At 37.0% G+C, this 14,628-nt stretch overlaps 1 protein-coding gene across 4 annotated transcripts in view; it reads right to left on the reverse strand.

Annotated features, from left to right (window-relative positions):
- Nucleotides 1-14,628, reverse strand: part of CSMD3 (CUB and Sushi multiple domains 3) — a 1,318,842-nt gene that overhangs the window by 1,075,172 nt on the left and 229,042 nt on the right. For all 4 annotated transcript variants that reach the window (XM_075063193.1, XM_075063192.1, XM_075063195.1 and 1 more), the window contains exon 3: nt 10,427-10,539. In XM_075063193.1, coding sequence (XP_074919294.1) covers nt 10,427-10,539 — 113 coding nt within the window. The remainder of the gene's footprint in view (nt 1-10,426; nt 10,540-14,628) is intronic.

A 14,628-nucleotide genomic window follows, 5' to 3' on the forward strand; every position in this document is an offset into this window, starting at 1 on the left:
AAGATTTAAAGTAAGAAGAATTGCTAATGTACTGATTGTTTTGCTAACTTTCAAAGATAATATATTTTGATATGGCCTTTAAACAAATAAAACTTCTATCTTCATCTTTTCATCTGAAATCTGATTATGCACATGTAAGTGGCTCCTTAATAAAATAAATATAGATTTTATTTATTCATTTATTGCTTTATAATTTGGGGAGATTCATTAGAGAAAATGTAATATTCATCTCCAGAACAATTAAACTTAAACCAAGGCTTTGGTTACAATGGAAATTAGAAATGTTTAAGTGAAGCAATTATTAAATACATGTATATGTATATGGGCCTTTTTCCTGCAAATTCACTCTTTATATTGGCAAATGAAAGCATATAAAATTGTTCCACTTCCATTCTTGGTTTAGCCCAATTTTAATATTCATATTAAAATTAGATTGTAAACTCTTTAGGGGCAGGGGCTGTGTCATACTGTACATTTATATAATGTCTACTGCAAAGATACTCTGATCCCAGTTTGGCCTTCACGTGTTCTTACAACATAAATTAAAAATTATTCATACAAAGAGAAATGTGGTGATATTGTAAGCCCCAGAGCTAGACAACTTACAGGGATGGAACTTCCACTCCCTCTATAGCAGGAAAGCCATCTCTGGCCAATCTCATTTCTATGAATCATAATGTTGAGTACCGATAGGTCCACATACTATGTTCTGTTGCTTTAGTAGGAATCTGTTCATGTTACAGTTGTATACATGATAATAGGTTGGTACAGTGACTGTACTCAGGAAAGGCATAGGAATGGTGCCCGATATGCCTTGGAGTAAGTGGGCTGCTCTGACTTTACAAGCAGTGGACTCTGGTTTGGGAATGACATTCAAGTTCGATAAGAGAGGGTAGAAGACTCCATCTTAAGGTGCATCTACAGAGCCTGCAGCAGAAAGCTTCCCAGCCCAGGCTGACAGACTTGGCCTTGCAGGGCTCATGCTAGCATTCTAAAAATAGCTGTATAGACAGTGCTTTAACGTTGCGGTTCAGGGCGCTGAAGCCTAGGGAAGGGGGTGGCTTCAGAGTATGAACCCCAGCCCAAGTTGTAACGTATAAGCATGGTCTACCCAGCTATTTTAGAGCACTAGTGCAAGCCTCATGAGCCTATGTCTGTCAGCCTGGGCTGGGAGGCTCACTATTACAGGTTGTGTAGACGTACCCTGAGGGTATGTCCATACTGCAATAAAAAACCCATGGCACCACGCCTTAGAGCCCGAGTTAATTGACTCAAGCTTGTGGAGCTAAAAATAATAATATAGATATTTGAGCTTGGGCTGGATCCCAGACTCTGAGTCCCATCCCCTTTTCCTTGGGTTTCCAGCCCAAGCCAAAACTTCTACACTGCGATTTTTAGCCTTCCATCCTGAGCCCTGTCAGCCTGAGTTAATTGACCTGGGCTCTGAGACTTGGTGCTGCATATTTTTTAATGTAGAAATACTCATCGTGTACATTTACTCTACACTGCCATAAACCAGCTGCAGCTGGCCCAGATCAGCTGACTTGGGCTTGTGGGTTTTCATGCTGCAGGACTATAAAATTGCAGTGTAGACTTTCAGGTTTGGGCTGGAGCCTGGGCTCTGAGACCCTATGAGGGGAGAGGCAGAGCCTGATTGGACAGGAAGGACCCAGAGCTTATTTTGCAGTGAGACCTAACTAGACCAGTGTTGGAGGATGCAGACCTGACATCACATCACCCCAATGGGTGGTGGCAGCACAGAGCTGAACTTCACATGAAGGCCGAACCAGACTCAAATCACATCTAGGCAAGGCTAATCCAGATGCTCACAATCTGGTGTCAATCACCCAGGTGCCAATTCTGCAGGATGATGTCACAGAACTGGACCAGGTAACTGCACACTGAAGTGGTACCTGATGATGTGGACTTCTCTAGCCAGGAGCAGACAGGGTGAGGAGAGCGACCACTTGATAGTTTCTCTCAACTAAAACTGAGAATAATTGGACCTGTTAGTGGCATTTTAGATGGGTGGGGATTATCTGGCAGAGATCTGGACCTCAGCTAGCCAGACAATATCTGACACTGCAGGGGACTGCTCACCCTAAGTCCTGGTGCATGGATTCAGCTTTGTTCATTGTACTGTATTTGTACATCTGTAATCACACTTCTTTTATTTGTTTTTCCCCTTTTCCTCCAAACAAAAGATCTGTGTTTTCAAGGACTCCTGAGTGTTTGTGACAGTGGGGGGAAGAACCACTGCAAAGGTGACCTGGAATGTTATATTTAATTTCTCAGAGTCAGGAGAATGGCTCGGTGGGGGGTTGAGCCATTGTTTTAGTTTCACCACCTCAGGTCTCTAATATTCCCATGGGTATTAGTTAGCAGAAGTTACAATAACCATGAGAACACACTTAGTTTTTGGAATACTAGAGCAGGCCTTGTAAACAAGAGTATACCTGGGTTTCGGGGACACATGGTCATCCCAAATTGGATGGGTTGGGAGAAGAAATATTTTCCCAATAAATGGTTATTTTGTCTTATCTTGACAATGTCCTGAATTATTGGACAAGGCTATATTTGGGAAATTGTAATTATCCTTTAGAACAATGTTTGCCACAGACTGATTCTGAATGCATCATATGTGGCAAGCACCAGTGTATTTTATCTAGAAAAGAAAATTGTTTTGTAATTAATATACTTGTATTGGGAAAAGCATTTTAGTTATTTCACAGTCTTTAACCGAAAGGTTTTGTATTATCTTATTGTTTGGATTGATCCTGCAGTATCTTTAATACTGTAAAAGGCACAGAAAATTTCTGATATCACTTATAATAACATAAAATTGTAATTCCATTTATCTCTGTGAAGTGTATGTGAATTCAAAACCTGGCCTAATGGCTTGATTTCTTGCTTAACCATTTACTTTTCCCATTTCCTATAGACAGTTTTTGATAGTTTTGTGAATTCCTTTTTAATTACCAAAGTGTCTCTTAAAAAAACACAGCTCCAGTTGATCTTATGAATTTCCCCTATACGCTGATTTCGCTGGAGTATAGATCTACAGAGCATCCTTAATGGACCTTTTGCCAGTAATGAATAGATACAGTGTAATTGAAGTTTGTTATGCTTCCTTCCTGCTTGCCCCAGACAAACATCCTTCAATTCCCTACGTTAAGAGTTTAGGGGTGGCAGAATAGGGCCTCGAGTTGGCACACTTACACCAGGGCAATTCTCTGTTCATAATTCATAGATTTTAAGATGAAAGTGAACCGTTAGATCATGTAGTCTGACCTGCATAACACAAGCAATAGAAATTCACCAAGTTACCCTGACATTGAAGCCAATGGTGATTTTGCAGACAGTTTCCAAACCTTTTGTTTTTTGCTTCCTGACAGACGCAAAGGAAAGAGATCTCAAAAAGTACCAGAGGGGTAGCCGTGTTAGTCTGGATCTGTAAAAGTAGCAAAGAATCCTGTGGATGGCTTGCAACTACAAAACCAGTTTCTCCTCCGTTGGTTTTCATACCTCAACTGCTAGAACAGGGCCTCATCCTCCCTGACTGAACAACCTTGTTCTCTCTAGCTTGCTTCTTGCTTGCATATATATACCTGCCCCTGGAAATTTTCACTACATGCATCTGACAAAATGGGTATTCACCCACGAAAGCTCATGCTCCAAAACGTCTGTTAGTCTATAAAGTGCCACAGAATTCTTTGCTGCTTTTACCGATCTCAAAAAGAATCTAGTCTTTAAATTTCACCTTCAGAAGAAGGAGGGAGCTGAGCTTGCATATTTAATGAGTCTTGTTTTGAACAGTTAGAATCTCCAGTGAAGAGCTTTCTGGAGCCCTACGATTTATATGCAAATATAATTTTTTTATAGTTGTATTACTCTTTACTATCTGAACAGAAAGCAAAATTCCACAGCTTCTTATCCAGCAAAATTAAGCAAGTTTAATGAGCATCTCATCAAACAAACTTTTACTAAGCACTTGTTCAGGCAAAACTCCCATAGACTTCAATTGTCTCCAAGCCACCAGACCTGCTGTTGTAGCAAGGACTGAATAAAAATTATGTATGGCCTTCAGAATATAGCCCATACTGAAAAATGGTTTTTAAGGCCTCTATCCTACAATCAAATGACTGGGTGCACTCTTATGTAGAAACCCATTGACTTATCAGACTATTCTCTTACAATACTATTTACTTCCTGTAATAAACCTCTAATCTTTGATAAACTGTGGCAGTGATGATGATGTTAGCATTGTCAGCAGGCTAAAATGTCTTGTGTAGACAAGGCTTGTATTTCATCTTTAGCTACATTTCTGAGTTCTGACATGAAGGCAATCTAAAAATAGTTCCTTCTCATTTGTTCACATATTTTACTTGTCTACCAACTGCCAAAATTATATTTAGCACTCATATCCTGACACATTTTAATTATACCAATATTGTTTGATTTATATGCTCCAGTAATTCATTACATCAGCTACAGATTCTTCATAACAATGCTGTAAGAAGTGCATGAAGGCTTCCAAAAGTCACTAAGTGGAATCCATAATTTAGTAATCCAGAGTGCCTGTTTTTTCCCAGTAACCTTTAATTTTTTACCATGGCTCTCAACTTCCTCTCCAGAATCTTTCAGCATAATTATTAGATTACTACAATTTAAATTTTAATTTATACACTAAAGTTATTCTTTTATTTTCATTGTCCAGGAACAATTACAATACAAAGAAAATCTATTGGAGAATTCAGAACAGTGTTGTAAAATGTCTACAAACCATCTCCAGAGACCCTAGAATTCTATAGAATCCTACATCAAAGTCCTCTTTCCTTTTCCATTTCAAAATGTTTCAGGATCAATGAGACTCAAAAACAAGGTTTCTGATATGCATTTACCCTGAGTAAAAATTGCTAGAGAAAATATAATGGGGCTTTCATTCCTATATCTATTACATTCATATTATTTACATCATTAGAAGATTTATGCATATTTAGTAATCTGTACTAGCCAACTCCTATCTGGGTTGGAAAATGCTTTGACTATTTCCTTGACCTCTCCTCCCCCTCTCCTGTTCATGTTCAGATACTGCACTTTTTACCCTCATGTTCATTAATGAAGTCAGCAACCTTAACTGGACCAGCTACCTGCTTAATAGCTATAAAATAGTCCAGTAAAAGCAAAAGAACACATTATTCAAACACAACTAGACTCATGAGGCCCCTGCTGTGTGCTACAAGCTGCTATCTCCCTTTCTTTCGTAGCAGCTGTATCTCTCTCTTGCATGCACACAGTGAATAAGCTGCATTATTTATCACAGGACAACAGAAAATAGAAACATGAATCAAAGTGGATTTTGTTTTATTCCAAAAATAAACTAATCTCACCAAGACTAATATAAAAGTGGCTGTCAGGGATAGATTGTGGCTTGGAATAAGTGCTCATTCAGGGGATTTAAGAAGGCTTAAGAATTTTCACCCCACCACATGCCCACCCACATCCCTGTGTAATTACCTAGATATTGGGACCAGGGGTTTTGGAACAAGGGGAGCTGTGGACTGACAGACTCCCTTCCCAGAGCAGGTGGGCATGGAGAGATAGCAGAGTCTTGCCTCCATAACCACAGTGCACCAGCCAGTGCAAATAAGCCAGCATTCAGTAAGAAAAAGGAAACCAATATTTTGCTGCTGGCAAAGCTCATGACTCAATATTTCTCCTACTTAATTTACTTGAACCAACTGTCATGTGTTCCTCTTCTTTTGAGCAGTGCTTTTCAGTTTGTCTCATTTACAGCTTTATATATTATTTTATACATACTCCTTTCTTCTAGATTACTTTGTCTGTACTACAAAAGTGTTCTCTCTCAAATGCTGGAGAAATTGATCTTGCCGACGTGTGTGAACATGGAAGAATGGCAAGGACCAGAATTGAGGACTGCCTGAAAATACAATAGTGGTACATTCACTGAACTCAGATTGTCATCTTCCTTCTGTATATCGGGGCCTGGATGACTAATTCATCTTCTTCCATTCAAACAAGACCAGTGATATCCTCTGATTCTAAATGTGTTGCATCACCAACTCCATCTGCTAATCTGGGGATGAGGAAGTAGAGTTGAAAATAATTGTGTTTTTGGTTTGGTGTCTGAAGCGGAGAAAAAAATCTAGAAAAATGTTTGATTCGGGATGACCTGAAAGAGAATTTTTTTGTATTTTCTTGCCAAAATGAAAAACTGAAAAAAAAAAAAATCAGTTGGACTAAAACATTTCACTCAACCCAAAACAAAACATTTCATTTCATTTTGAGGTGTTTTCTCCCCCATTTTGAATAAAATATAGCTAATTTTCTAAATGAAACATTTCAAAAAGAAAAGTTGAAATGTTTAAACTCAAAAATGCCAACCTGAACATTTGTACTTTTTTGAATATTTTTCTTCTTTTAAATTTTTGGCCAAAACTATTTGCCTAATTTTACCCTGATTTGTGAATACTTTTTGTTGACACAAAATTGCATTTTTCAACTAATAAACTACTCATCTAAAAAAAAGTTCCCCCAGCTATAGTATGAAGTTTTCTGTGCTTATTGACTAGGATGTTAATTTTTCAATGGTATTGTGCAACGAGTGAAGTTTTAAAGCACACTTAATTGTAATTAAGTTGTCTATTTCTAATCTTTGTTTTATTCTTAAAAATCAAATTGAAAATATATATAGAATTGGATTGCTGAATGAAATAGGTTGGCAAAATCTTTCTTCAGTGCTCTAATTGTTTCCTTTTCCATGTTTAGTCTCAAAAAGGGAACAGAGAAATTAACACAATACCTATAGGTCATTCTCGAGTAAGTCCATAGGAGATTCATAGCTCACTTAGATTTTCAGCTACTTGGGAGTTTCTGGTCATGTCTCAGATGAGCCACAAATAAATGTTTAGTTACTGCACAACCATGCTTTCCATACAGTCATATATCTATACCTGAGAGAATATGTCTGAAAATATGTCAGTGAGAAATTACTGCAAAGTTGATCATGGTTTGAGAGATGGTAATTCTTCTTCTCCATTTTCTATTTTTAAAAAATGGAATGAGTCCTGTAATTCATATGAGACAAGGCTGAATAACATTTAACATAACTCAGTCAACAACTTACTCTTTCAAACACAAATTCGTTTAGATAAATAGTTCAACAATATTCAGTCCCCCTCCCTTGCAAGCTACCAATTTCTACCTTTATTTCATGTTTTCAGTGATGTGCCACTCTTTTTTTTTTTTTAATCTCAGGCTTTAAATTTTAACTGCACATTCAGACACCTAAATAAATCGTCTGATTTTCAGAGGCACTGAACAACTTGCAGCTATGTTAAAGATCAATAGGAACTGCTGGGGGCTTGGCACTTTTGAAAATTGGGCCACATCAGGTGTCTATATATGGATTTAGGGTGCTAGATAGAAATACACCCTTTTGAAAATATTAGTTACAGGGTTGCATGTGTTCATGAAGAGCAAGGGTAAAATACTGGAGTCTACTGATATGGAATCTTATTTAAATAAATATTTTCTCTAATGCCAAGGAGTAAGACATCAAATGAATATAATCTAATAGTCATCCCCTCTTCCATCAGCTGGGTTGCAGAGGAGTGCAGTTTGAGAGACAAGCTAAGCAGGGGAATGGGAATTGAAATAAGTGGTGTTGTGGGGGATTATACTGCCTACCACCAGTTCTAGGGGAGGCAGGCACTGCTGTGGGGCAGGGAGGGAGGGTGAGGGATCTCTGTCTGCATTACAAGTTTGGATTTTTAGACAATGCAGTCTCATGTCATTCTTTTGGAAGAATACAGTAAAACACTTGAGACCAGATTCAGCAAAGCACATGTTTGTTTAACTTTAAGCTCATGCTTACATGTCTAGCTGAATCAGGGCCCAAGTGTCATTAACTAGAAGAGTTTTAATTAGTTCATTACAAGAAACAGTGGTTATATTGACACAGGGTGAAATTTTCTACAGTTTCTACATGACTGAGGAGTTCAAGTCCTATTGAAATTTAGAGTGCTGCTTAAGTCTGGGATTGAAGCTGTGTGAGGAGTCTGCCAGCTGACCAGCCACGCAGGTTTTCCTGTACAACCTTGCACGTTTTAGGCTTGATCCACAGCTCACTGAAGTCAATAGCAAAGGTCTCATTAATTTTAATAGTGCAGGATCAGGGCCATTGTGTACCTGAGAATGGGCCACACACATGCAGGTTTATACAGATCCAGTGGTTCCAGTACCCCATGCAACCAAAGCAGAGGGACAGTGGCTGCTATTGGAGAATCTGAACATGAGCTCCCCAACCTCCCTGCATCCCATCTGCTCAGAGCCCAAATAATCTGGTTTTATGTGTATAGATCAATTTGTTTTACCCTGAGGAGAAATGTTTGAGATTGCATTGTTGTTGTGATGTTGGTTTTGTTTTGTTTTCTTTCTTTCTTTCTTTCTTTCTTTTCCCCATGATTGAATTTTTGAGAGTATTTACAAACAAACAAACAAACAAATAAAAACCAGCCAACCAAACAGAACCCCCCAACATTTTTTAAAAATAGTATGAAATACCTAAAGGACCCCTTACAGAAGTACAGAAAGTACTATTTAGACCTTGAAAGTCCCTGGAATCTTTCAACATTATACCATCAAAGCAACAGAAAAAAATACCTTATATTTTCCAAATATGAAAGAAGAAATTATATATTATACTTTGAATATTTATAATTTAACACATTTTCAGATAAGATATTGCTGGACAAAATCACCACCAAACACCTGTTATAATTGACAATAGAGTAAAAAAGGTCTGTATTCCATCCCAAATATAATTTGTTACACTATAGCTACAATTTCAGTTCTGTAAATTATCCTTCTGTTGTATGTGAACTAGAAAATAATTGCAGAATAAACAAAGTAATTAGACATGTTCAAAACAACCAGAAACTACAAAACAGGTCTTAAAAACTTGCAAATAACCTTTTTTTTATTTCCTTGTTTAATTAACTATGTGATTTAGGGAAAATTATTTGTGTGACTTAGTATTCGAACTGCATAGTATCTTACAGTATTCAAGTAAACAGTTCCTAGCAGTGTCTGTGGCTGAAGACAAGTAACTTTGCTTGGCAACAGTCATAGATGTTCTACATGCCTAGATAAGTCCTCTGTGCAGAAGATGAGCCTCCAGGCATCTTCCTAATCACTGCCTCCCCAAACTGTACCTCAGCTGCTTAAACTCCCATAGATTAAATCAGAGTGATCCACAAGAACAAGGAGGATAAAACTCAGAGATGTGACCTTCTTCAAACGTTTTATAGCTATTGGTTAGCTGATAGACACCCTAACTAAAAGAGATCAACTATGTGTCAGCACCAATAAAAAGAGACCACAGATCCCTAGAATTTATTACTCTTGGAATTCACAAGGAAATAGACCTGATTTTGTGCACAAACAGGAGTGCACAATCACTGTTTTGAAATATAGAAGGTGATTGCCAAACCATCTGTCAGGCCAGAGTATTCAAATTATGCAAAGACCACCTAAATATGAGGTTGATTATAAAGGAGTTCTCTTTGAACCTATGTAACAAACATAGTCCTTTGATTAAGGAAGATTGCACATCAGTCCTTTCAAGCTGATACCTACACATATATTGAACCCTCAGAAGACCCCAACAGGGACTCTTGATGGCAGCACTAACAGCAGGTCTGAAGTTAACCATCACCTCTCCTATATAAACAGTAAAACCAGGAACTTTGGTTCTGCTCCAAGGGCGCAGGAAACATTTAGAGAGTAAACTTGTATCCTCGATTACCCTTCTTCATGTACTGAAAAGCAGATGGGGAAAAAAAATCATGGCTAACCTCTTTTCATTGTGCATAATTGATTTCAAGCTGACTTTTTGCGGAACATGATGGTACTCAATGTTTGTATGGATGCCAGAATCTTGCCTTTAGATACTATACATTTTCTTGCGTATAGTACTCAAATAAATATTTAGCTAGGATTAGCAAACCTATAATACTTGGTATTTTGCGGAATAACAAACTTTGAAAATACTAAAAATTATAGTCATTAAAAGTGTATGTAATACTTTTTCCAAAATGTTAATGCCACAAATATCAGACAGTGAGACAGGTTGAAAAACAATGTGGGAAATCAATCAGCTTTGGGGCAAGATAAGGGATTTATTATGGAGTATTTAAAACCTTTGATTTTTATGACAGATCCTGGCATCTAATTGAAAGGTTATTGAAATATTTTAAACCTTTCAATAAATGTACCTGGTTCAGTCAACTAGCAAAATGTCACATTTGAGCCCTGCTATATATTTTGAGCCCTGCTATATATAGGGATGAGGTAAAGCTTTCAACTCCAGTTGTTAAGAAGAGTGTTAATCATGTTCTCTTACCTTCATAGTATACTTTAAACCCATGGGCACTAACTGCAAAGTCACTTGTCAAACGCAGTGAAAACACAGACTTTGTACTTGTCACAGGTGGAGGAAGATGAAATCCTGTTAACCTAAAAATATAAGCATACCTCATGTTAATTGTATACCTCATGCAATAATTGTCTATAAAAATGCAAAGGTTCATTAGGGTGTCCATCAGCTAACCAATATAGCTCACTACAAATTTCCATCATAAGACAGACAATCTATATAAAAGAGTAGAATATACAGTTTATATTATTTGTGAAATTGTTTTTCTAAAATCTCATAATAAAGCTGTCCAACTGGCATTTATGTAGCCTGGCACAGGTGAGGTAGGTCAGCTCAGGAAGATTGTACATAAAGAAGGACATTAATACTGTAGAAACTACAGAGACATGCCAGATTTACAGCAGCTAAGGATCTCTCCCAATATTTTTTACATTATGTATTTTATAGATAGTTATGTGAGATCTTATGTCAGATGTTTTTTTGTCCACAGAGTTTTATGCACCATAATTTTACACACAGTAAAAGAAGGGATCACAGTTCACTTAAATGTGGGATGTTAGGATAATTTACACTATGAATCTTAACCTCACAGAAGTGTTTTTCTTAAGTCTACTATAGTGGCTAGTAATCGTGGGAAGAATTGCTCAGATGGTTTTGTTTTTAATTCACAGAAAGATCCCAGAGGGTATTGTTGAGTAATTACTCATCCACTCAAAAAGCTCTCTTGCAGGGTTTTCCAGCTGTGGTGTTTTTTGGGTTTGTTTGTTTGTGTATGTTTGTTTTTGTCAGATCCATATATATACAACAGGCAGCTGTGGAAGACAAGTTTGACATTCAGTCTAGTATCTCCATTTCATCTGACTCAGGTGTTGCAGCATCTTGCTTTCCAAGTGCCTCGCTGATACTGCAATTTATAGTAGAGTAAATTCACCAAGATTGAAATTACAAAGGACAAAAGTGATGTTGGCTGGCTGACGAAATTAGGTAGGGAATTTGATGGACATGGTTGAGGACACATGCTCAGTATTCATCAGTGAAGTTTGCAATACTGAAGTTACAGTTGGACCCACAATTTCTCCAGATAGAGGTGGCTTCAGCAGCTAAAAGTATCTGTTTTCATCTGTGCTTGGTGTGACAGCTGTAGAATTTCTCTTTGGTATTGACTTTCCCTGTAAATCAATGTACTTGTGGCTTCCTAAAACTGTAATACTCCCTATACGGGGCTGCCCTTGAAAAAATATTCAGCTTCTTCCCCTGGTGCAGCATTTGCAGCCTAACCACTTAATGGATAGAACTGAAGGAGCAAGTTATTCAAATACTCCACAGATTGAATTAGCTACCTATTTCTTACAGGTGCGGGTACAATTCAAATATGGAAACTGATCTCTTTTAAAGTGCATTATAATTTGGATCCTAGTTACTTGAGAGAATTCCTTCCTCTGAAATCACTTCCACAGCAGATAAGATCAGCCAGTATGTTCTCACCAGAATCCCTCAGGAACTGTCTGGGAGCAGCCAGCAGGGCATTTTGTATGGGAGGGGCAAAGGGCTCTGCTCTAGAATTCACTGACCTAACAAAGCTTGAAATTACTGATCTCAAAGTTACAGTGCATAATTTTCTGTCAACTCAGACTTTTTATTTGAAAATCATGATAAACTAATAGTTTACTTTAAGTCTCAACTTAGAATTTCATTGTTTTTGTGGTTTTATGGCTGACACATTATTATTTTGTTTTAAATATAGGGTTTTTTTCTCTCTCTCTTTCCATTTCACTGGGGGACATTTTCCCTCATTTTTTTCTAATATTTGTGTCCATCATGGTTCTGGGAAAATGTATGCAATATAACACAGCAAAACTAAAACAAAAAGAGACTCCCAACCTAATAACTAAATGCACTTTGCAAATGATGGGCACTGAGAACTCTCAACCTCTATCAGGGTTGTGCAGTGCCATCCAGGAACAGATCCAGAACTCATTGTAGGAGAAAGGCAAACTCAATATTTTCCTTCTATTCTTAAATCTGATCTATCCGGAGGTTACTTTTCCTCTAACTAGAGATATTTTAAACTATTTCATAACTTTCATTTTTCAGAAATACTAAAGAAGAAAACAGCAAATAATGTGGAGAGATGATCTTGCTGGATCGATAAAAGACGTGTATCAGGAGCCAGTAGATTGCTGACCAGCAACACAGCTATTGAGCATTCTTTCCTTTACAAAAGTGATTAAAAAGATATTGTGACATTTTTAAGGAAAAAAACATGAATCATTAATGAAGATGTGGATTTTGTTTCCTGAAGAAAAAAAATTATGAAAAAACTCACATCATAGCAATTTCAATTTGGTCTTGACTGAAGTAGTGCAAATACCATGGTGTTTCAATAACTAATACATTTTCTGCTGCTAGTATAGAAATTCAGTCACACTCTTACTCATAAAATGCGAAATATGTAGAGTTTAATTATTATCAGTAATTCCATTCTTATAAGCGGAAGCTTGAAATTGATGGAAAGTCTAGAATGCTAAAAGTCAGGGTTTGAGGTTACTGAACATTCTTCTCTATTTTTCACAAATTGTACTGTGTAATAAGTATAGGTAGGATATCAGTAATGTGATTTATTTTTTTTAACCTTAAGGCATTACTTCATGAATTCTGCAAAGTGTACCAATTATACTGATGTAGAGAGCTATCTACTCTAGATACTATAGTTAATTTTGTAATGTTCTCTGGTGACTAGCTACTCTGTATTCTGAAGGGCATTTAATTAGAGATGTCTTGATTGCAGCTTCATCTGTGACTGTAATTTGGTAAAGAATCAATTCAGTTTTCCCCCAAGGAACACTCCCTCTTTAATCTTCTTCTGCCTGGGCTGGATCCATAGTTAAAACAGCTCAAAAATAGGAAGGGAACACACACTAATTTTGGTCATGATAGGACTAACAGTCATGTGATGAGGGAGCGTTGCCTATGCTTGGGCATTTAACTGTTCCAAAAATAATTGGTCGATTAACCAGTCAAACGTTGGTCAAATATTGTCATCAGTCAAAAATGGTTAAATAGGTTAAGGTACTAATTTATTAGAACCGTAACAACAGTAACGAAAAATAATAAAACTTTATATGGAAAGGCTTTGCCTTAGATATAATTAGGTATAAGTATCTATTTAAAAAAGTTGCTTTACTGAGTTATTTTAACTTAGAAAAATGCAAAAAATAATTACATGAGGTTCAAAAAATGAACTGAATAATAACTTTTTTTAGCAGTTGTTTTTATTTTAATGAAAATGTTATTCAAGACTGAAGAAATACAAAAAACAAGAAATTAAAAAAAGAAAAGAAACATAAAAAAAGAAAAAATAATTTTTAAAGGACTTATGCTAAGTAGGCAGCAGACCTACTCTACAAGCATCTTGCTTTTTATTATCTTTTTGGGGATATCTTTTGGATGGAGATATTTGGGTGTGTGTGCAAGGGAACTGGGGGCTTATTTACATGGGTATTTAATGTAGGTTGTTTGATTTGCTGATGACGACAGATGTGTTAGGGGGCTTTATGGATGATGATAGAGGCTTAATTTTTCTGTTTGTGTTGAGAGAGGAGGTTTAGTGACTGTGAATAGTTTTCTCTGTCCCCCGTTGTCTTGTGAGTTAATTTGGGGTGTGGGGGGTTGGTCTAGTCAGTTTAGACTGTAAACTCCCTGGGGCAGGGTTCATGTATTTTAACTTGTTTAATCTTCTTTGTTAGCTGTTGCCTGTGTTGATGCAACTAAAGATATACATACATACAATGTTTGTTCTAGAAAGACTCCAGCTAATCAGAATGTTCAACATTTAACAATTTCATCATTTCACCTCGAGAAGGTTCATCAGCATGTAGTAGAGTAGAATTTAAGTAGTTTTCTTACACATGGTACCATGATGCAGTCAGAAAGGTAGGCTACCACTTACCTAAGGGCATTCTTTCTGGAATATCTGATAATAAATGACCATGGTAAAATAATAGTTGGCCAATTGACATTATTTGACTGGTCAATTGACTGGCCTGCCTCATGTTATAGTGAATGAACTCAGCAAGAGGAAGAGACCAGGGTAAAAAGAAAAATTCTTCAAAGTTTAGGTCTCCAAGCATATCCATAACCAGCCAAACAAATGTGTGTGCATATGTGCA

This window comes from Chelonoidis abingdonii, chromosome 2, assembly GCF_003597395.2.
Source record: "Chelonoidis abingdonii isolate Lonesome George chromosome 2, CheloAbing_2.0, whole genome shotgun sequence".
Classification (NCBI taxonomy): domain Eukaryota; kingdom Metazoa; phylum Chordata; order Testudines; family Testudinidae; genus Chelonoidis; species Chelonoidis abingdonii.